Source organism: Ipomoea triloba, chromosome 3 (genome assembly GCF_003576645.1).
Source record: "Ipomoea triloba cultivar NCNSP0323 chromosome 3, ASM357664v1".
In the NCBI taxonomy this organism is placed as follows: Eukaryota; Viridiplantae; Streptophyta; class Magnoliopsida; order Solanales; family Convolvulaceae; genus Ipomoea; species Ipomoea triloba.
The window spans coordinates 4,020,142-4,036,801 of record NC_044918.1 but is presented as its reverse complement, the minus strand read 5'-3'; the positions used below and the strand labels follow the sequence as shown (position 1 = coordinate 4,036,801).

Here is a 16,660-nt window from a genome sequence, read left to right as displayed (position 1 = left end):
TTATAATATATATTGATGGATTTATAATTAAAATAATCACATTTAAAAAGTAACAAAATTAGCATTTTAATTTTTTATGATTAATATAATGCATAAATATAAGTATGTATTTTAAAAATTTTTCTAAATAGTTATGAACACATGTTTTTTTAATTTTATAATTCTATTTCCGTAAGTATATTTCATAGTTTATTATGTATAATTAAAGAAATTGATTTACAAATTAAAAGAATTTAATTTTTAAATTTGTATGGATTAATATAGTCCCTAACTATATTAAGGCATATTTTTAAATTTTTACTTAAGAGTATGAGTTTAGAATTAAATATAGAATTAAAAATATATATCTAAATTTGAATCAAATGAAATTATTTCAATTTTAATTTTTTTAATTGAAATTCAAAAAAAATTAAAAATAAAATTAAAAATATCTATAATATTAAAATATTAAATTAAATATATTATTTCAATTATATGTACAAAAATGTTAAATTTGGTAGAATTGTATATATCAATTTTTTTTTATGAAAAATGTATATACCAAATTTAATATGTAGTAATTAAGGTGATTGGTGTTAATTAAGTTGATTAGGGTGTAGTATTTATTGACCTTAACGTTATAATCCTGAAAAGGTATATCTTTGAATTCATATAAAAAAATTTAGGAATTATCAATTAATACCAAAAATGTTATATTGTCCAATCCTTGAAAAGGTATATTTTTGAATTCATACAAAAATTTATAGGAATTATCAATTAATACCAAAAATGTTATATTCTCCAAATATTTGATATTACAAAAATGCCCCTGAGTTTGGGCTGGAAAAGTTTCTTCACTTTTGTCCTCAGGCAAATGTGATGCATTTATGTTTTTACTTCTGCTACTCTCATATGTGCCCTCTTTTTGAATCTTCTAATTCTTTTCTAACTGTAGACAAACCCACTGCTTTGTAGAAATAATTGCACTCATAACTATTTGTCTAAATAATATACTACTTGCCTTTGAAAGAGTTAAAATTTGCATGGCAGCTAAAAATGAATTTTACATTCAAAGTTCGGTCGAATTCCACCGCTGGTTCAATTTTTTGATAACTCTAATGTATCTACATTTTTCTTTTCTCAGTTTAATCTTTTTTCTTTTTCAATGTAGACTACTTCAACAATGCGATGCAATTGAGGAACTCTACACATCAAATAATGACATACAACAATGAGGAGCCAATGTGGGGAAGAGAAAAGCGAAGTAGCTGAACTGAGAGGTAAACTTCCACTGAATTGCAAAATATATCATAGATGCATAACATAGGATCAGTCCAGATACAAAATAGCCTACCAAGATACAAAAAAAAAAAAAAAAAAAAAAAAAAAAAAAAAAAAAAAAAAAAAAAAAGTTAGAACCACACTTACCACCCCATACTTGTTAAGTAGATTTTCTGCTGATACACCAACCAGCTCTGACAGTTCCCTATCCCAAGGGATAAAAAATTAGAATCAACACTAAGTCATAAACTTACCTCTTTACAAATATAGTGAACTACGAACTCTTATGATGAAACAATAGCTTAGTCGCATCAAAGGAACTGAAAATTCTAACTCCACCACCTAAACAAACTCAGACATGTTAAAAGTCTAACATTCTTACTTTGTTATTGCAGACAGAACACTACAAAGGATGAGGATGGGAAAGATTGACAACCAAGAATAGATGGATTAGGACAAATAAACCATTTCAACAGGTATCCAATACTTTTATTTTACCTTCACTTGATATGATTTGTGATTATGAAATCAGGACAAAAAAAAAATTATTTAGGAGCATATTACTTATTGTCTAGAAACCTGAGTCTGCATAACTGCAACAATAGAACGACGGGCTCAATTGAGGTAGAATTGAAATGAGGGAGCAGCTGATCCACATGAGCATCCCAAACTGTACAGTGTAGTTGATTCTCACTGGAGAAGAAAAAACAAATTATAAAAAAAAAAAAAAAAAAAAAAACCAGTGCACATAACTTAACATAAACTGCATAAATAAAGAAATAGGAGTACCTTGCATCTTCTAGGACAAAGTCAATGAGCCTAACCATCCGCCCAACAATATCCCTAAAAAGGTATATCTTTGATTTTAGACAAAAATTTATAGGAATATTTCATATTCTTTCCTTGTTTATCATTTTTTTATCATACAATTATTTATCATTAATCAATGATTTTTATTAAAATAATTATGAGTTTTTTTTATCATACAATTATTTATCATTAATCAATGATTTTTATTAAAATAATTATGAGTTTGATTTTACAAAAATGCCCTTCAATTTTGGGGGGAAAACTCTTGCTAGGTACTTCTATTATTATATATATATAGATATAGATATAGATATAGATTAAAACATTTTACATCATAGAAAGTAAAAAATGGAATTACATATAGATTACTGTATTAGTATATGTGTCGGGCCGAAGGGTTTCTGAGCTTTGGTATATGGGTTGGGTTAATGATTAAAATGGGCTTTTACAGTGTAGGTTAAGCATTGGGCTTTACATGCTTTATGCCTTTGGTATGCAAAGTATCAATCATCAGCTGTGTAGACCATACTATTAAATAATGCACATTCAGTATAAAAATAATATACATTATATTCAGGGGATGTACATTATTTGTACATTCAGTACAAAAATAATGTACATTTAGTACATTAAAAATGTATATTTGATTATGGTCCACACAGCTATGTGGACCATGGTCCACACACTAATCTGCAAATTACACTGTGGACCATTGTCATGGTTGATACTGCAGTTGTGTTGAACTGATTCTGCAGTTGTGTTGAAAGGGAACTGCAGTTGCGCGGAACAGATGTCGTTTCATTAGTTCAACACAACTACAATATCAGTTCAATACAACAGCAGTTCCAGACGGATGGAAACAACCTCTGTTCCGTGCAACTGTAGTTTCCTTTCAATACAACTGCAGTATTAGCCATGGTGCATGGTCCACGATATAACGATTTGGTATTAAAAATAAAACTAATCATCCATAAGAACCAAATGATATTTTATCATGCATCCTAAGACTTCATGTAAAACCAATGATGTATAGGAATTATAATTCGGAGCAGTGGAGAAAAAAAAAATTAAGGAAATGGGCTTTTTTCTTGATGATGATGATTATTATTATTACACAAATATATTTTAGACATATCATTTTTTTCCTTTTAATTTCCAGTCATTTTACTCCTCTTTACTAAACAATCTAATTTGAATTCCTACTTTATTGACACCTAATTTTTTCCCACCACATTACAATTCTTTTCTCCTCTAATTCCTTCCTTCCAACCAAACGGCTGGGAAAAGGAAGCAAAAGCTTGAGCATTACTTAGAGGGGATTCATCTAGCTTGGGCCAAGAGATAGTGATAAATTGACTAGTAAAAAGTGAGATTTTTACGAGACGGCTTATATTGAATATGCTTGAATTGAGAGATGCAAAGTTATGATAGAGTGACATGAAAAATTAAGGGTGTGTTTGGCTGGGGGGTTTAGGCATAAGGTATGGGTATGGAAGTGATTGTTAGTGTTTGGTTGATAGGTTTTGTGAATGCTACTATGGGTTTGGAATACCCCCATCAATGGCAAAACCCATACCCTTATTAAATAAGAGTTTCATCTCCCTTCATCATTTCTTCCCCAACTATTAATAATCATTCCCATTCCACCCAACTACCAAACATGCTAAATACTTTCACCAAAACTCATTACCCTTACCAAGTATTTGATACCCATTCCGATTCCGATTCTCATGTGTGAACCAAACGCACCCTAAGATTAATCACATTTACCGGGAACATAATAAGGTGATAGATGTCGTTGCAAAACAGTATATTATGTATGCATATATGCTTGGGACTTTCGAGTGCTAAAGTGCCCTCTTAACTATTCTATTCAACACTTGCTTAATGAAGATGTGGTTGTGTTACGTTGTTGATGCAAAAAAGTACAAGTTGCTAGTTTTGGGTCTTCCACTTCTTTTGTTCACAAAATAAATAGATAAATAAATGAAGTACCCTTTCAAAAATAAATAAATAAATGAAGTATTAACCTAAAATCTAAATAAAAATAATGCACTTTTCTGTAGCTAAACATCTTACTATTGGAGCTCCCAGAACTATGCTTGATCGAGTCATGACATGTCTCTTACTCATTTTCTTCTCTTTTTTTTAGTAAAAAAAATCTTATTATTTTTGTCTATTCAATGAGGACGATGACCACTGTGTCTGAATGCATCAGCACATATATTTTAAAAAACAAAAAAATATATATATTATTTTTTTCATTAATGAGGATATATAAGTTTATGGTGATGGATTTCTTTATTTTGTTTACTGGATACATAATGGTTCAAGTCTACGTCACTGGGCATGGTGAGGTTGAGGTCAACGGACCATTATCTCTTGCAATCCTTATCAATCTTCACTATCATACTATAAATGAGCTAAATAAATATATAGGAGAAAATCTATAATGCAATCATACAAACATTATTATTTATACAAATATTGTTTGTTTCTGAAATCTTAATAATACAATGAAAAAAGTCACTTTCTTTATATTAATGAACAAATTGATTATAAATTTTTTGTGTGTTACGTTTTTGTTGAAACAAAAATATAAAAATACATCATAAATATTGAGAATGTAGTGTGAGAACCTCTCTTTCATTGTATTGAACCTCTTATTTATACTTAGGGTCCGTTTGGAAAGCGGGAAAATGACTTCTGGAAAATGAGTCATTTTCCGGAAAACAATTTCATTTCCAGTGTTTAGATGTATTATTATGGAAAACTGTCTTTGTGTCTTTGGTTCATTTTCTGGAAAATGGAAAGAATTGTATAATTAAACATTGTAATTATTTTTTAAAAATATAAAAAATTATAATAATATTAAAATAATGTTATTTATTAAAAATAGAATTTATTAAAATAAAATAATAATAATAATAATAATAATAATAATAATAATAATAATAACTTAGCAAAGGTTTCCGGCGGTTTCCCCACTTCCTTGATCCATGGTCATGGGTGATATGACTTGGTTTTGATCAAGAACATGCGAAATGGTCATTTTGGCGATTCTAGAAAATGACTTACGGAAAAAAAATTCTGTAAGTCATTTTCCGGAAAAATGAACTGATTTTCCTTGGTTGACCACATTTTCCAGATGTTGCCAAACACTAAAAATTCGGAAAACATTTTCCGTAAGTCATTTTACAGGTTACCAAACACACCCTTAATCTGTCACATGGTCTAAACCAACAAGAGCTTAGCATCTAACAAGCAATGGAGGTACTACTCGACAATTTATCAGGACCAAGACCGCAATTTGGAATGTATAATTGGAGGCGTATGTTACTCGATACGTACTGCTTCTACAGATAAACATGATTATCCACCATCGATATAAAATTCGGGGCTCAAAGGCAACGACTTGGAGTTGAACCTTTAGACCTTGTCTTGACTAATTAATCGTGTAGGCTAGATAAGTTCATATCATATGACCTCCAACAAAGTTTATATAGAATTAACAAAATATATATTATAATATTGTTTCACCAACGAACTACACATCCTTACCATGGCAAAGATGTGAATGTGACTTGTGCTATATTATAGAGTATCAGCATCTATCAACACAAGCCTAAGAAATCAGATCTTGCCAACAAAGGTCTCAACAATTGGATGTTTTCCAAGAATACTTCTTTATGCATTTCATACTGCATATATTATATTGGTGGCATTTTATTTTAGAGCAGCCAATAAAAAAAAAAGTTTAGAATTTTTTGTCAGGTTTTTACACATGCCAATGAAAAAGGTGAGAGGAGAGAGACAGCCAAAGTTCTTCTGATCTACTAATGATGTTTTTGGCAGCAATTTCTGTTTTTTTAAATTTATTTTTATTTTAATTTCTCCAAACCTATATAAAAATCACAATATGATTCCTCTTAACATAAACTCTGTATTTACAGTTCACATAAAGAAAACACTGTCAAATCCTTAAGGAACATACAACAATTTCACCAAACAGATTGTGTCTTCCACAGAAAGTAGAACAGTTCATAATGCACATACAAAGTCCCCACTTGTCTCTACATCATAATCTTCTTCAGCTTCGCTGTCCAAATCATCAAGATCATCCATGCTGCCATCACCCAATACGCCTCCGCCCTCCGCCCCCGCACCACCACCCTTCCGAGCCTCTTGTACTATAGCCACCACTTCTTCAACACTCTGCCACGCTTCATTCCCGTTGTTTGCTTCGCCGCCGCTATCCCCCTCCGCCTCCTTGAATTCCTCCGTCAAGTTCTTCAGAAACCACGGGTGCTTCTTAATCTCCTCGATGCTTATTCTCTGCACAACCATTGCATATCAGAAATTAGTTTGTTGAGATTTTTACTATATTCTTAGATTTAGTTGTTATTACCTTGTCAGGGTCTGCCACGAAAATCTGGGATAAAAGATGCTTGCACTCTTTGGAGATTCGGACGTAGTACGGGATAGAATACTGCACGCTGAGAATCCTCTGCAACAAAAAAAATTCCAATCCATTAAAAAAAACAACAATAATTAATTCAAGCAAAGAAGATAAGTTTGGACCAGCACAGCACATACAGTAATTGTTTTCTTGAAATTTCTTGGATCTTCAGGGTCTTCAAATGGATAAGCACCAACCAGCATCACATATAGTGTAACCCCACAAGACCAAACATCTGCAACCTTTTCAATAAAAAAAAACATAGAGATCAGGCCATGAATTCAATTCTGGGCAATTAACTACTCCGTATTTGTTTAACCATATCAAATTATATATATCAACTAATTAACCAATGATTCAAATTTCAAAGCTAGTCTAGTCATCATACCTTGCCATCATACTCTTTTCTTGAGAAGACTTCTGGCGCAATGTATGCTGGCGTTCCAACTGTGGATTTAGGCTGAGAATGCAAAACTGCAGACTGAAGAAGAATGGAAACTGCAATAAGTAACTAAAATTGAAACAGAACCCAAATTTACTCTAGTTGGCAGAGGTCAGTGAAGGGCCAAGTCTAACATCATCAGGTGACTAAGATTGTTTGGCAAATCGAGGCTTGAAAGGCCAAGTCAAGCACTCTGCCTTTTGAAAATGTGGCGATATTAGAAAATAAAGTTACGTCTTCACTACAAGCTATAACTTGCGTAAGTGGCAGCTCATTGCCTTGGAATAGCCGAAATCACAGATTTTGAGACGCGGAGTCGAGCTTCCATCCAAAAGTGTGTTTTCCAGCTTGAGATCTCTATGGCAAATTTGCTGCACTCAACAAATTTTCCCAAATCATTGTCACAAGAACAGTCTATGAACAAAGCTTTGTTAAAATGGGAAAAACTTTAATTTAGTACCATGGAATGGCAATAACTGACTCCTGATATCAGCTGTTGAAAGAAGAATCTTGCCTGCACAAGTCAACAAAGATTACAGATAAAGAAGAACATCTGATGAAAGTGTTAGGATAATTAACAAGCACTACAGAAACGAATAACCGCTTGTTAAGATAATTCTCAATTTTCGATTATTCGCTTCCACAGAGTTGTAGTACCTCGTCTTCACTGAATCTACCAGCATTGCAAATTCGTTCGAAAAGCTCCCCGCCCGAGGCATACTCCATAACTATGGCCAGATGAGTTGGTGTGAGAAACACCTGCACAGTAAGTAACATAAATGATCTTCAAAAACCAATTCAAGATCGATCAATCTATAACCACATCCAGCAATACAGGACTGTAATCTAAGAAACTTGTCTGGTTTCCAACCTCAACTGCTACCTTAATTATTCCATCAATTCCCCAGAAAACCTCAGCAAAAGCAAAAAACAGACCAATTTTGTTAAAAACTGCTCATTATTACCTCTTTGAATCTAATGATGTTTGGGTGCTTCAAGGATCGATGGTTCATGATTTCCCTCTGAACATGTTCATCAATCTGCAGAAGATGAAGAAAATGGGTGAAACCCCTAGAAAGAGGAATTTGAAGCAAAGAATGAAAAATATACATACATAGATACATACCTTCTGGCCTCTCTCAATATACTTGACAGCAAAAAGCTCACCACTCCATTTATCCTTCACCAGCTTAGCCACACCAAAATTCCCAGAACCAATGTCCTTAAGAATCTCAAACCTTTCCATTCTTCTTGTGATCAGCTTCCTTCTTCAATACATGCATGCCACTTAGACCAGATTATATATATATATTTACACACACAAACACCTATATATATATATATTCATTACTTTGTAGCGTATATCGAGGTGGAATATTATCTTAATCCTTTTTTGTTTTGTGTGTGGGAAATCTCAAACAGCCATGAAAGAAAGAGCTGACGGTCTAAATCTTGCAAGCAGGGAAGATGCACAATTGCACACACATCAACAAATATGCAGAGTAGAGATTTTAGGAGAATTTAAAGAACCAACTAGTATGAGAACGAAAGCAGCTGGACACGTGGCGTTTAGTTACTGCTTAGAATTTTCCGCATATCGAAGCAAGTTGATTCACCAACAGTACGTTCATTTAATTGCACAAAACAAGAAAAAAAAAGAAGAAAAGCCCCCGGGCTAGCTCATTGGTCGACCATGTCTGATCTAACCGATCAAAAGTGATGAAGATCCCTTATGTGTAAAGTGTGCAGGTAAAGGGTAAAAACTTTGGGACTGTCAAAACTACTTGCAATTTATCTCCTCTCCACTTAGACAGGAGGTCTGGAAACTTAGGGGTGTATTCAATCATGAGTTTTGTAGATTTTTAAAAACATTTAAAATGATAGATTTTAATAAATTTTTATTGACTTTTATAGAGTCGTTCAAAACTTTTTAAAACTTTGTAAGACTCTATAAAAAGCTTGTATAAAAAACTTACATAAACTTTTATCAACTTTTTTATTTTAAAAAGTTTACAAAAGTCATTAAAATTCTAAATTGAATACATCCTTACAAACTTTCATAAGCAATTCATAACAACACTAAAATTTATAGTTATAGAATTGTTCAAATAAAATATTTAAAAATATAATTACTTTTAAATATTAATTTCTCAAGAAAAAGTAATTATATTTTTAAATATTTTATTTGAACAATTTTATAACTATAAATTTTAGTGTTGTTATGAATTGCTTATGAAAGTTTGTAAGGATGTATTCAATTTAGAATTTTAATGACTTTTGTAAACTTTTTAAAATAAAAAAGTTGATAAAAGTTTATGTAAGTTTTTTATACAAGCTTTTATAGAGTCTTACAAAGTTTTAAAAAGTTTTGAACGACTCTATAAAAGTCAATAAAAGTTTATTAAAATCTATCATTTTAAAAGTTTTTAAAAATCTACAAAAGTCATGATTGAATACACCCCCCTTAGAAATCTTGGGGTTGGGGGTTGGATTTCAACTATTTATATTTGAGAAGGAAGAGTATATAAAAGTCTACGGAAGTTCTAAAATTAAAAAGTCCTTACAAATTCATAACTTTTTGAATACCACATGACTTTTAAAGATTGTTTAAAAGTTTTAATTGAATACCACGTGACTTTTAAAAACTCTTTAAAAATCTTTATCGAATACCGCATGACTTTTAAATACTCTCTAAAAGTTTGAATTGAATACCTCCAAACTTTTAAAGTTCATAAAAGTCTTTAAAATTCTATGAAAGTCATGATTGAATACACCCCCTTAATATTAGTCTAACTTTAACATAAGTTGGGAAACCTAATGTATGAATTTTTATTTTTTAAAGAACAAGGTGGTCGCCCTGTTGTATCCATTTGCGTCTTTTGTTAATTGTTTGTTGGCGACAAACTTATTTTCTTGGAGATTTCGTTCGTGGTCAGGTAATTAAAATAGCATTCCACCCAACATCAATCTATAAACAAAGTAATAGAGAAGCTTAGTTCCTGTTAAGATAAAGTTTTTTATTACTACTTGATGAAAGGAAACAAAACGTTTTCAAAAAGTCTTTATAAAAAAAACACCATAGTTTGTTTGTGTTTGGTATTGGCCGGGTTGACCGAGTTCGGTCCCTACTTGAATCGAGATCTCTGACTTATCGGGGATGAATGTGGTTAAATTGTTACTTATCACTAACTGATTTTAAGTATGATATGATAATCAAATAGTCAAAGAACTATGTAGTTAAAGTGCTTGACTTACAATAATTACAGAATTGGTGACCCACAAAAAAGTAAGCATGGTGCAGAAAGCTGGGATCCATCAGTTTGATTTCAAATTAAGTATAATGAATGGAAGGATGAAAATGGAGTGGGACAGGGAAGATAGAGATGAAAATGGGGAAAAGCAAGTTGGAACAAAATTCTGTAATGGGGTGGAAGGACAAAAGCCATGCCACCACAACCTCAAAATTCTCAAAATCTGAAAGAAACGTCGTCCCAAACAGGGAATTGGTGAGAGGCCAGGGGTGCTTATTCATTAATGCGACGTTCGTCAGAGATTCCACTTGCGCACTCATATAGGAATCGTTGCATGGTACGTATGCAATTTCTCTTTGTAAACTTTGGACTGTGCATTAATAATGATAACAAGTTGATGTAATCAATTTTCAATACGTGCAATAAATCACCACTACCATCATTTATGACTTATGAGAAATATTTATTTTTAGACGACTTTTACCATACATTTATTAAACTATTTTGAATGTTTAGTTTAAATATTGAAATTGAAATCATAATTGTATTTGCAATATTTGATTTTAGAGATAATTTGTTTTTTACTTTATTTTAAAAAATAATAAATTTTACTAAGATGATAGTCATGTAAACATTAAGAAAGGAACATATAAATTTTAATTCAATTACATAAATTATTATTTACCATTTTGGTTTTCAGTCTTTCAAAAGGAGCAGGCACAAATATGAAAAGTGTTTGAGTTAATATTTGCGTTGCAGAAAGCACGTATGAATCCCAGTTGCTTTGAAGCATCTTAGCGTGGCGTGGGTCACACGCATGCAATTTTGATTGAAAAACTGTGACAAAATTTAAAATTTAAACAAAAAAAAAATAAATAAAATTGGTGATCTGAAAACAGTTTGTTGTAATTATGGGAAGCATATTCGGCAAAGGAAATTATGAAAACAGGTGCCACGCTTTGCAGGCAAACTGATGCGTCGTAATCCAACGCCAGTAGCATACTGTACCTTGCTTTATTTATTTATTTATTTTTTCTCAACCTTCCCATTTTCTCATGGAGTAATGGCTTAAAGCCCCGTTGGATAGAACAGAGAGTTAAGACTCTGTTGAGGATAATAACAGAGCAAACCAAACACAACCTGGCCTAAATTTGGGGAGTAGTTGGAGTAATCATTATTGTTGGGTAAGATACTTGGGCTTAGTTTATCGGTCCAGAGTTATTTATCAATTTAATCCGACTAGAGGTTCCGTGAAGGCCCAAAATGTATCCAACAGTCTAGTCTATATAAGCAACCCAATCAAAGTTGCAAAGATATAATTATAGAAGGATGAATTGGAGCAAGACAACATGGAGTTGTATTCGTCTAATTTGTTCATTTTGTATTTTGATCTTATTTCACTGTAAGAATATCTAAATTGAGAGATTTTTGAACGCGTGAAAAGATAATTCAAAGGGCTATGATCTTCATGAAGACTACAAAGTCTTATACGAATGTCTTGACAGTAAAATGTAACATGAAAGGTAATAGTATCTCATTTTCTCTAATAATATGTTATAATATACTCGTATTATATATCAACTTGAAGGCAAATTATTATGCTAGTAGAAGACAAAATAGACAAAGTGGTGGCAAATCAATAAAGATATACTCCGTATTATATTTTATATTCAAATTATTATGAGAAAAAAAATTAAATTTTATGTTATTTATAAGATTGAACCTTAAACTCCACCTATAAATACTCTAACCATTTAACATTCTTATCATCCCAAAATCACTCAAATCATCCCTTTTGTAGTTGATCTTCACCTTCCTAACAAGAGAAAGATTCTCTATTATTTCCTCTTTGTTATAATAAAAAAGAAGTTGTAATACTTTTTTTTTTATAGTGAAACACTTTTAACCTTGTCCATGATTTACTTTATTAAAATTTTTCATGTAAAATCTATCTCTATATAATTATTAATTTCTTTCTTGCTTTATATTTACTTCTTTGCAAAACCAGTATTATCCTGTATTTGATATTGTTTAAATACTCTATAAAAGTTACCATAATGTTAGCTTGCCGTTGACTAATCCAATAATCATAAAACCAACACTTATTATTAATCATTAAAAGCAGACAATATATACAAGTGAAGTGATGGCGTTTTTAATTTCCGAGTCATAAATTTTTGTTTTACAGACAGACAGACATAACCGTAACAATAAGCTGGTGAGAGGATTATGTTTTGGCTTTTGAGGTTAAATTTCGTAGCCGGGAAACCTGGAGTTGTTTGGGGCGATCAAATCGAACCACAAGCAAGCCACGCCGGCTAGTCCTTGGAACAGGGAATAGGCATGATCTGCTGCTGCTCCATCGCCTTGTGATCCAGCCATGATGTCCCCGGCATTATGGTACAGGAAGCTCCCAAACGCTCTTGCTCTTTCCTCGTATATGCTCTCCCCTGTAAGCCGATACAGGGAGAGGGATGCATAAGCATTCCCAGCAGTGCCATCCGCCAGCCCCACCTTCTTCACCAGCCCGCTCTTCCACACGACTTCCCCGGCTTCTATTGCAGCATCGCGAAATTCCCTATCATTTGGAAATACCTGGCACCACAGGAGAAGAAAGAAAATCAAGTCAATCAACCATCAAACACCCCTACATTTCATCATCAAAACTTATTCACTAAACCTGGGATGCTTTGCAGAGAGTGATGCCAATGCCAGTTGCACCATGACACCATTGCACTAGCTTGTCCCTCGGGTTTCCCTCGCTCACTGGGTAATTACCGCTGTGTGGAAACCTGTTGTTCGTCATGTACCTCAACGTCGCCTTCACATCCTCCACGCCATCTTCAGATAGCGGGAAGTGCAGTAGCACGTTCAATATGCCAGCAAGCCCGTGTGCTGCACCCCAATACCTTGTGCCGTGCCATCTGTACATCAGTGGGCAGATTGAATTGTCAGACGACCCAGCTCGGCCTCCCTCTAGTATAGCTTCAACAACTGGCATGAGAATTTCATTTGGCACTGCCTCGGATCCCAGGTGCTGGTTTATGAAAAGAGCAGCCCACAGAAAACCTGCTCTTCCATAAAGGAGATCATATGACATTCCAAATCCCCCTTCCTCAGGTCCAACAGGCAGGGCCTTTTCCTGTGCCACCTGCAAATTACAGCAACTTTTACCTATCATTGAACCATAAAAGTTGCTTCCCAAATTTATGCTTTCTCACAAATTCCAACTAACATTTGCTACTTAATTGTTACAGTATTCTTGAATGAAGCTATAGCCAATTCAGGAGGTTTAATATACCTTTTTCCAAATTAAAGTAGATAACATAGATTTCCTGAAATAATGCAGGCTACAGGCTACTAGATCAAGCAAGAAGATAGTCATACATCAACTGCACCATGGGACAACCCCAACCAAATTGGTCTGTTGACTTGGTAACCACAAGGTTACAAGTTCAACTCCCAATAGGAACAACCTATTGGCCTTCTTAGTTTGAGAGCCAGTTAGGTTGTTATTGGTTTAGCTCCTTGTGGTCATCAATGATATGCATGTTACCTAGCTCCACCCTAAGGCCAATAATGGCTGTGGAAGAGTGAGAAGAAACCACTTTTAGTTTGTTACACATATTGACCACCAAAAAAATCTTCTTATTGTCTACAACGTGTCAAGTTGTTCCTTTTTCTGACAATTGCCTTCTTCAGTATTCTGCTAGATGATGAAAGAATAGCCAGGTCCACTAAACATACAAGTACTTATTTGCCAAATTTCAGTATTTCATATCTAGACAGACAACATCCTGCATAAGTTCTCCCACTTGTATTAAGTTGCTTGTATTGGTTTAGGTGATCCACAGATCTAAGTTCTAACTTTGTGCAGCAATAACCAAAAAAAAAAGTTGGAAGTAGATATTGCTAGATGTATTATGGGCCACCATACAAAATTAAATAAACACTTAATTAGCATTAACTACTTATCCAAAAATGAGAAATAAGAAACTACTGGAAGTTGTTATTTTTAGTGTTTAGGTAAAAGGTTGGTTAGATCTACTGCAAAAAGTCCCCATTTCATAACATGTTCTTTGGTACCATAACACATCAATTACTTCAAAACAATATCACAGCACATCAAAATTTTGGGTCAATTAAGAGATGGAGAGATGTTTAAGGGCACTTGCATAGAAATAGCATAGCCAGTACCTCAAAAAAACAGTCCAAATAAAAGTCTCGCTTCTGCTGGTCCCCACAGTAGTTGGCTGCAACTGCACCAAGTGCATAGAGCCCTCCTCTACCACACAGAAAAGTTGTGTGCCTGGTCCCCAGCAGGAAAACAAGTACTATAAAATTAAACTCCATAGATATTTTATGTGCTCGAGAATTTAAAGAATTAGGATAAGTGCTGCATGCACCAATAATGCATTATTAAACAAATATGGATTAGCTATGAGTTTACACCATGTTTCTTATGCTTATATCAGATATGCAGGCCCTACCAAAGATATTCCTAAAAATCATTTCTCAATCTCCATCTCCTCGAGTTCAATTATTAAATTGATAATGATGCCTTCAGTTACTAACATACTCAGTAAACTATTCCCATCCTTTCTAATCAATGTGCTCCAGCTCTTAATACGAATCTTTGGTGTGTCACGATATCTCCATCCCATTTGATTAAAGCAACTTGTCTTCTTTCCCAGATGAAGAAAATTTTGCCTTCCCAATTGGGTTTCCACTTTCAAGAACTTATTATTTATTTAGCTAAAGGCTCACCTAACTTCATCTTAAACACTCACAACTATCTCTCCATCTCTAAAAAAATTAGCACTCATCTATATATTCATTATTTAATTAGTTGCAACCCCAAACTGTTCTTCAAGAAATTATGAAAACCTCTAAACACAGATTAATAGCTAGAGTCACTGTGATTTACCCCCTTTTAACCATTTTAACTCTAAAATTTGATCAGTATACCATGTTTAAACCATTGTAACTCGAAAAAACTGAAAATAATTACTGAGAAAAAGCCGTGAACTAGAAGCAAGGTAAGCAACCAAAAAAAAAAAAAAAAAAAAGCAAGTAGTTTATGGGACCTGATGGTGGCCCGTGCGGCGGAGGCGCAGGTATCAACAATATCGGCGCACAGGCGCAGGTCATGGCGGTTTCCGGTGGCCTGAAACGAGCGGAGGCAGGTGTAGGCCGTCCCGAGCAGACCGGTGTAAACAGTCGGGTCCATTTTAGTAACCGCACTGCCACCGCGTGCTTTCCACGTCATGTCTACGACCTAACACCAACAAAATCCGATCTCGTCGTTAACTGCCACATAATGATTCCGATCGAAAATCGACATTCGAATTTGAGGCAGTGTGACTCACCTGGTCTTTGAGAGATACGGCGGCCTGGAGAAAGGTCTCAGCTGGTAGAATAAAGGTAGGAGCCGTCGGATCGAGTGTACGGAAGCCGGAATCGTTCCCGTCTTCATGGTTAGTGCCGTTACTTTCCGGCGAAGCTAAGTGGACTATTGAAGATGACATTTTCTCTCCTTTAAGATATTTTCTGTTTTCTCGCAGATTTCAATGGCTACCTGATCCGCTGGGAAAGCTGGGGCAGCGGTATTTATAATGGAGCACATGAACTATGTGTGATGATACGGTTGCACAGAGGAAAGGCGTGATAACGCTGATGCATTGCGCACGTGCCACGTATCCACTGTCTCTTTGGTGGTTTCCGGATGTTCAAATACTATTAGCAATCTTTGTAGCTTAATAATACTTAGCTTTCTTAAATCATAGGTCACGAGTTTAAATTTTAATGGGAACATTGATTTTTGTTTTTCAAAAGATATTACTACTATCAATCAACTTCTTTGCAGAAGCTTCTTAAGAACATTCATAATAGTAATTTTTATTTAAATTTTTGGTAAGAGAAAAATCTGATTTGGTGTAAAAGTAATTGATGTGAGATGAAGTTTATTGAAAAAGTTTACTCTTGTAAGAACGACAATTTTGTCAAATTTTATATAAAAAATGAAAAATAAAATAAAAATGATAGGTGCACACCACCAACTTTAACAGACGCGTGTTTCCTATACACCCGCCAGCTAGCGGGCACTTTGATGTTGTTAAGTTTTTTTTTTTTTTTTTTCGCTTTTCTTTTTCTCTTCTATATATTACCTAAAAAGATTGTGTAAAAATTTCTAACTGCTGCGGATGCTCTAACATATTTATCCTACGTTAGTTATGTCAATTACTGTGTAACACCTTGATTGGTGTGAATTGTGAAATGATGGTAAGTAGATCATGTTACATCTGATTTAAATAATTCAATCATATATGTCGTGTCCGTTTAGTATAAATTTGAAAAATAAAAAGTGAAAAGGATTGTGCTCTCTGTCTCTTTGTCTCCTCCCTACCTTATCAAGTTATTACATACTGATATGTATAT

At 33.7% G+C, this 16,660-nt stretch overlaps 2 protein-coding genes across 2 annotated transcripts; both read right to left on the bottom strand.

Annotated features, from left to right (window-relative positions):
* Positions 1–5,934: 5,934 nt before the first annotated feature.
* On the bottom strand, positions 5,935–8,447 carry LOC116011915 (serine/threonine-protein kinase SAPK2-like). The gene is made up of 9 exons (XM_031251348.1): positions 8,098–8,447; positions 7,937–8,011; positions 7,629–7,730; positions 7,432–7,485; positions 7,250–7,342; positions 6,918–7,010; positions 6,667–6,771; positions 6,479–6,577; positions 5,935–6,405 (listed from the first exon to the last, which is right to left on the bottom strand). Exons 1-9 carry the CDS (start codon positions 8,215–8,217, stop codon positions 6,112–6,114), a joined length of 1,035 nt encoding a protein of 344 aa, XP_031107208.1. The 5' UTR covers positions 8,218–8,447; the 3' UTR covers positions 5,935–6,111.
* A 3,859-nt stretch (positions 8,448–12,306) lies between these two features.
* LOC116013688 (lanC-like protein GCL1) lies at positions 12,307–15,821 on the bottom strand. Its single transcript, XM_031253577.1, has 5 exons — positions 15,592–15,821; positions 15,310–15,500; positions 14,420–14,531; positions 12,903–13,373; positions 12,307–12,817 (listed from the first exon to the last, which is right to left on the bottom strand). Exons 1-5 carry the CDS (start codon positions 15,748–15,750, stop codon positions 12,470–12,472), a joined length of 1,281 nt encoding a protein of 426 aa, XP_031109437.1. The 5' UTR covers positions 15,751–15,821; the 3' UTR covers positions 12,307–12,469.
* Positions 15,822–16,660: the final 839 nt, after the last annotated feature.

Coding starts and splice junctions, on each gene's coding strand:
- LOC116011915 (XM_031251348.1), bottom strand. CDS start 8,217: ATGGAAAGGTTTGAGATTCTTAAGGACATTGGTTCTGGGAATTTTGGT. Junction 6,578..6,666: donor ATTTCAAGAAAACAATTACT/GTATGTGCTGTG, acceptor TTTTTGTTGCAG/AGGATTCTCAGCGTGCAGTA. Junction 6,406..6,478: donor TCGTGGCAGACCCTGACAAG/GTAATAACAACT, acceptor ATGGTTGTGCAG/AGAATAAGCATCGAGGAGAT.
- LOC116013688 (XM_031253577.1), bottom strand. CDS start 15,750: ATGTCATCTTCAATAGTCCACTTAGCTTCGCCGGAAAGTAACGGCACT. Junction 14,532..15,309: donor GCCGCACGGGCCACCATCAG/GTCCCATAAACT, acceptor GCTGGGGACCAG/GCACACAACTTTTCTGTGTG. Junction 13,374..14,419: donor ATTTGGACTGTTTTTTTGAG/GTACTGGCTATG, acceptor TGTAATTTGCAG/GTGGCACAGGAAAAGGCCCT.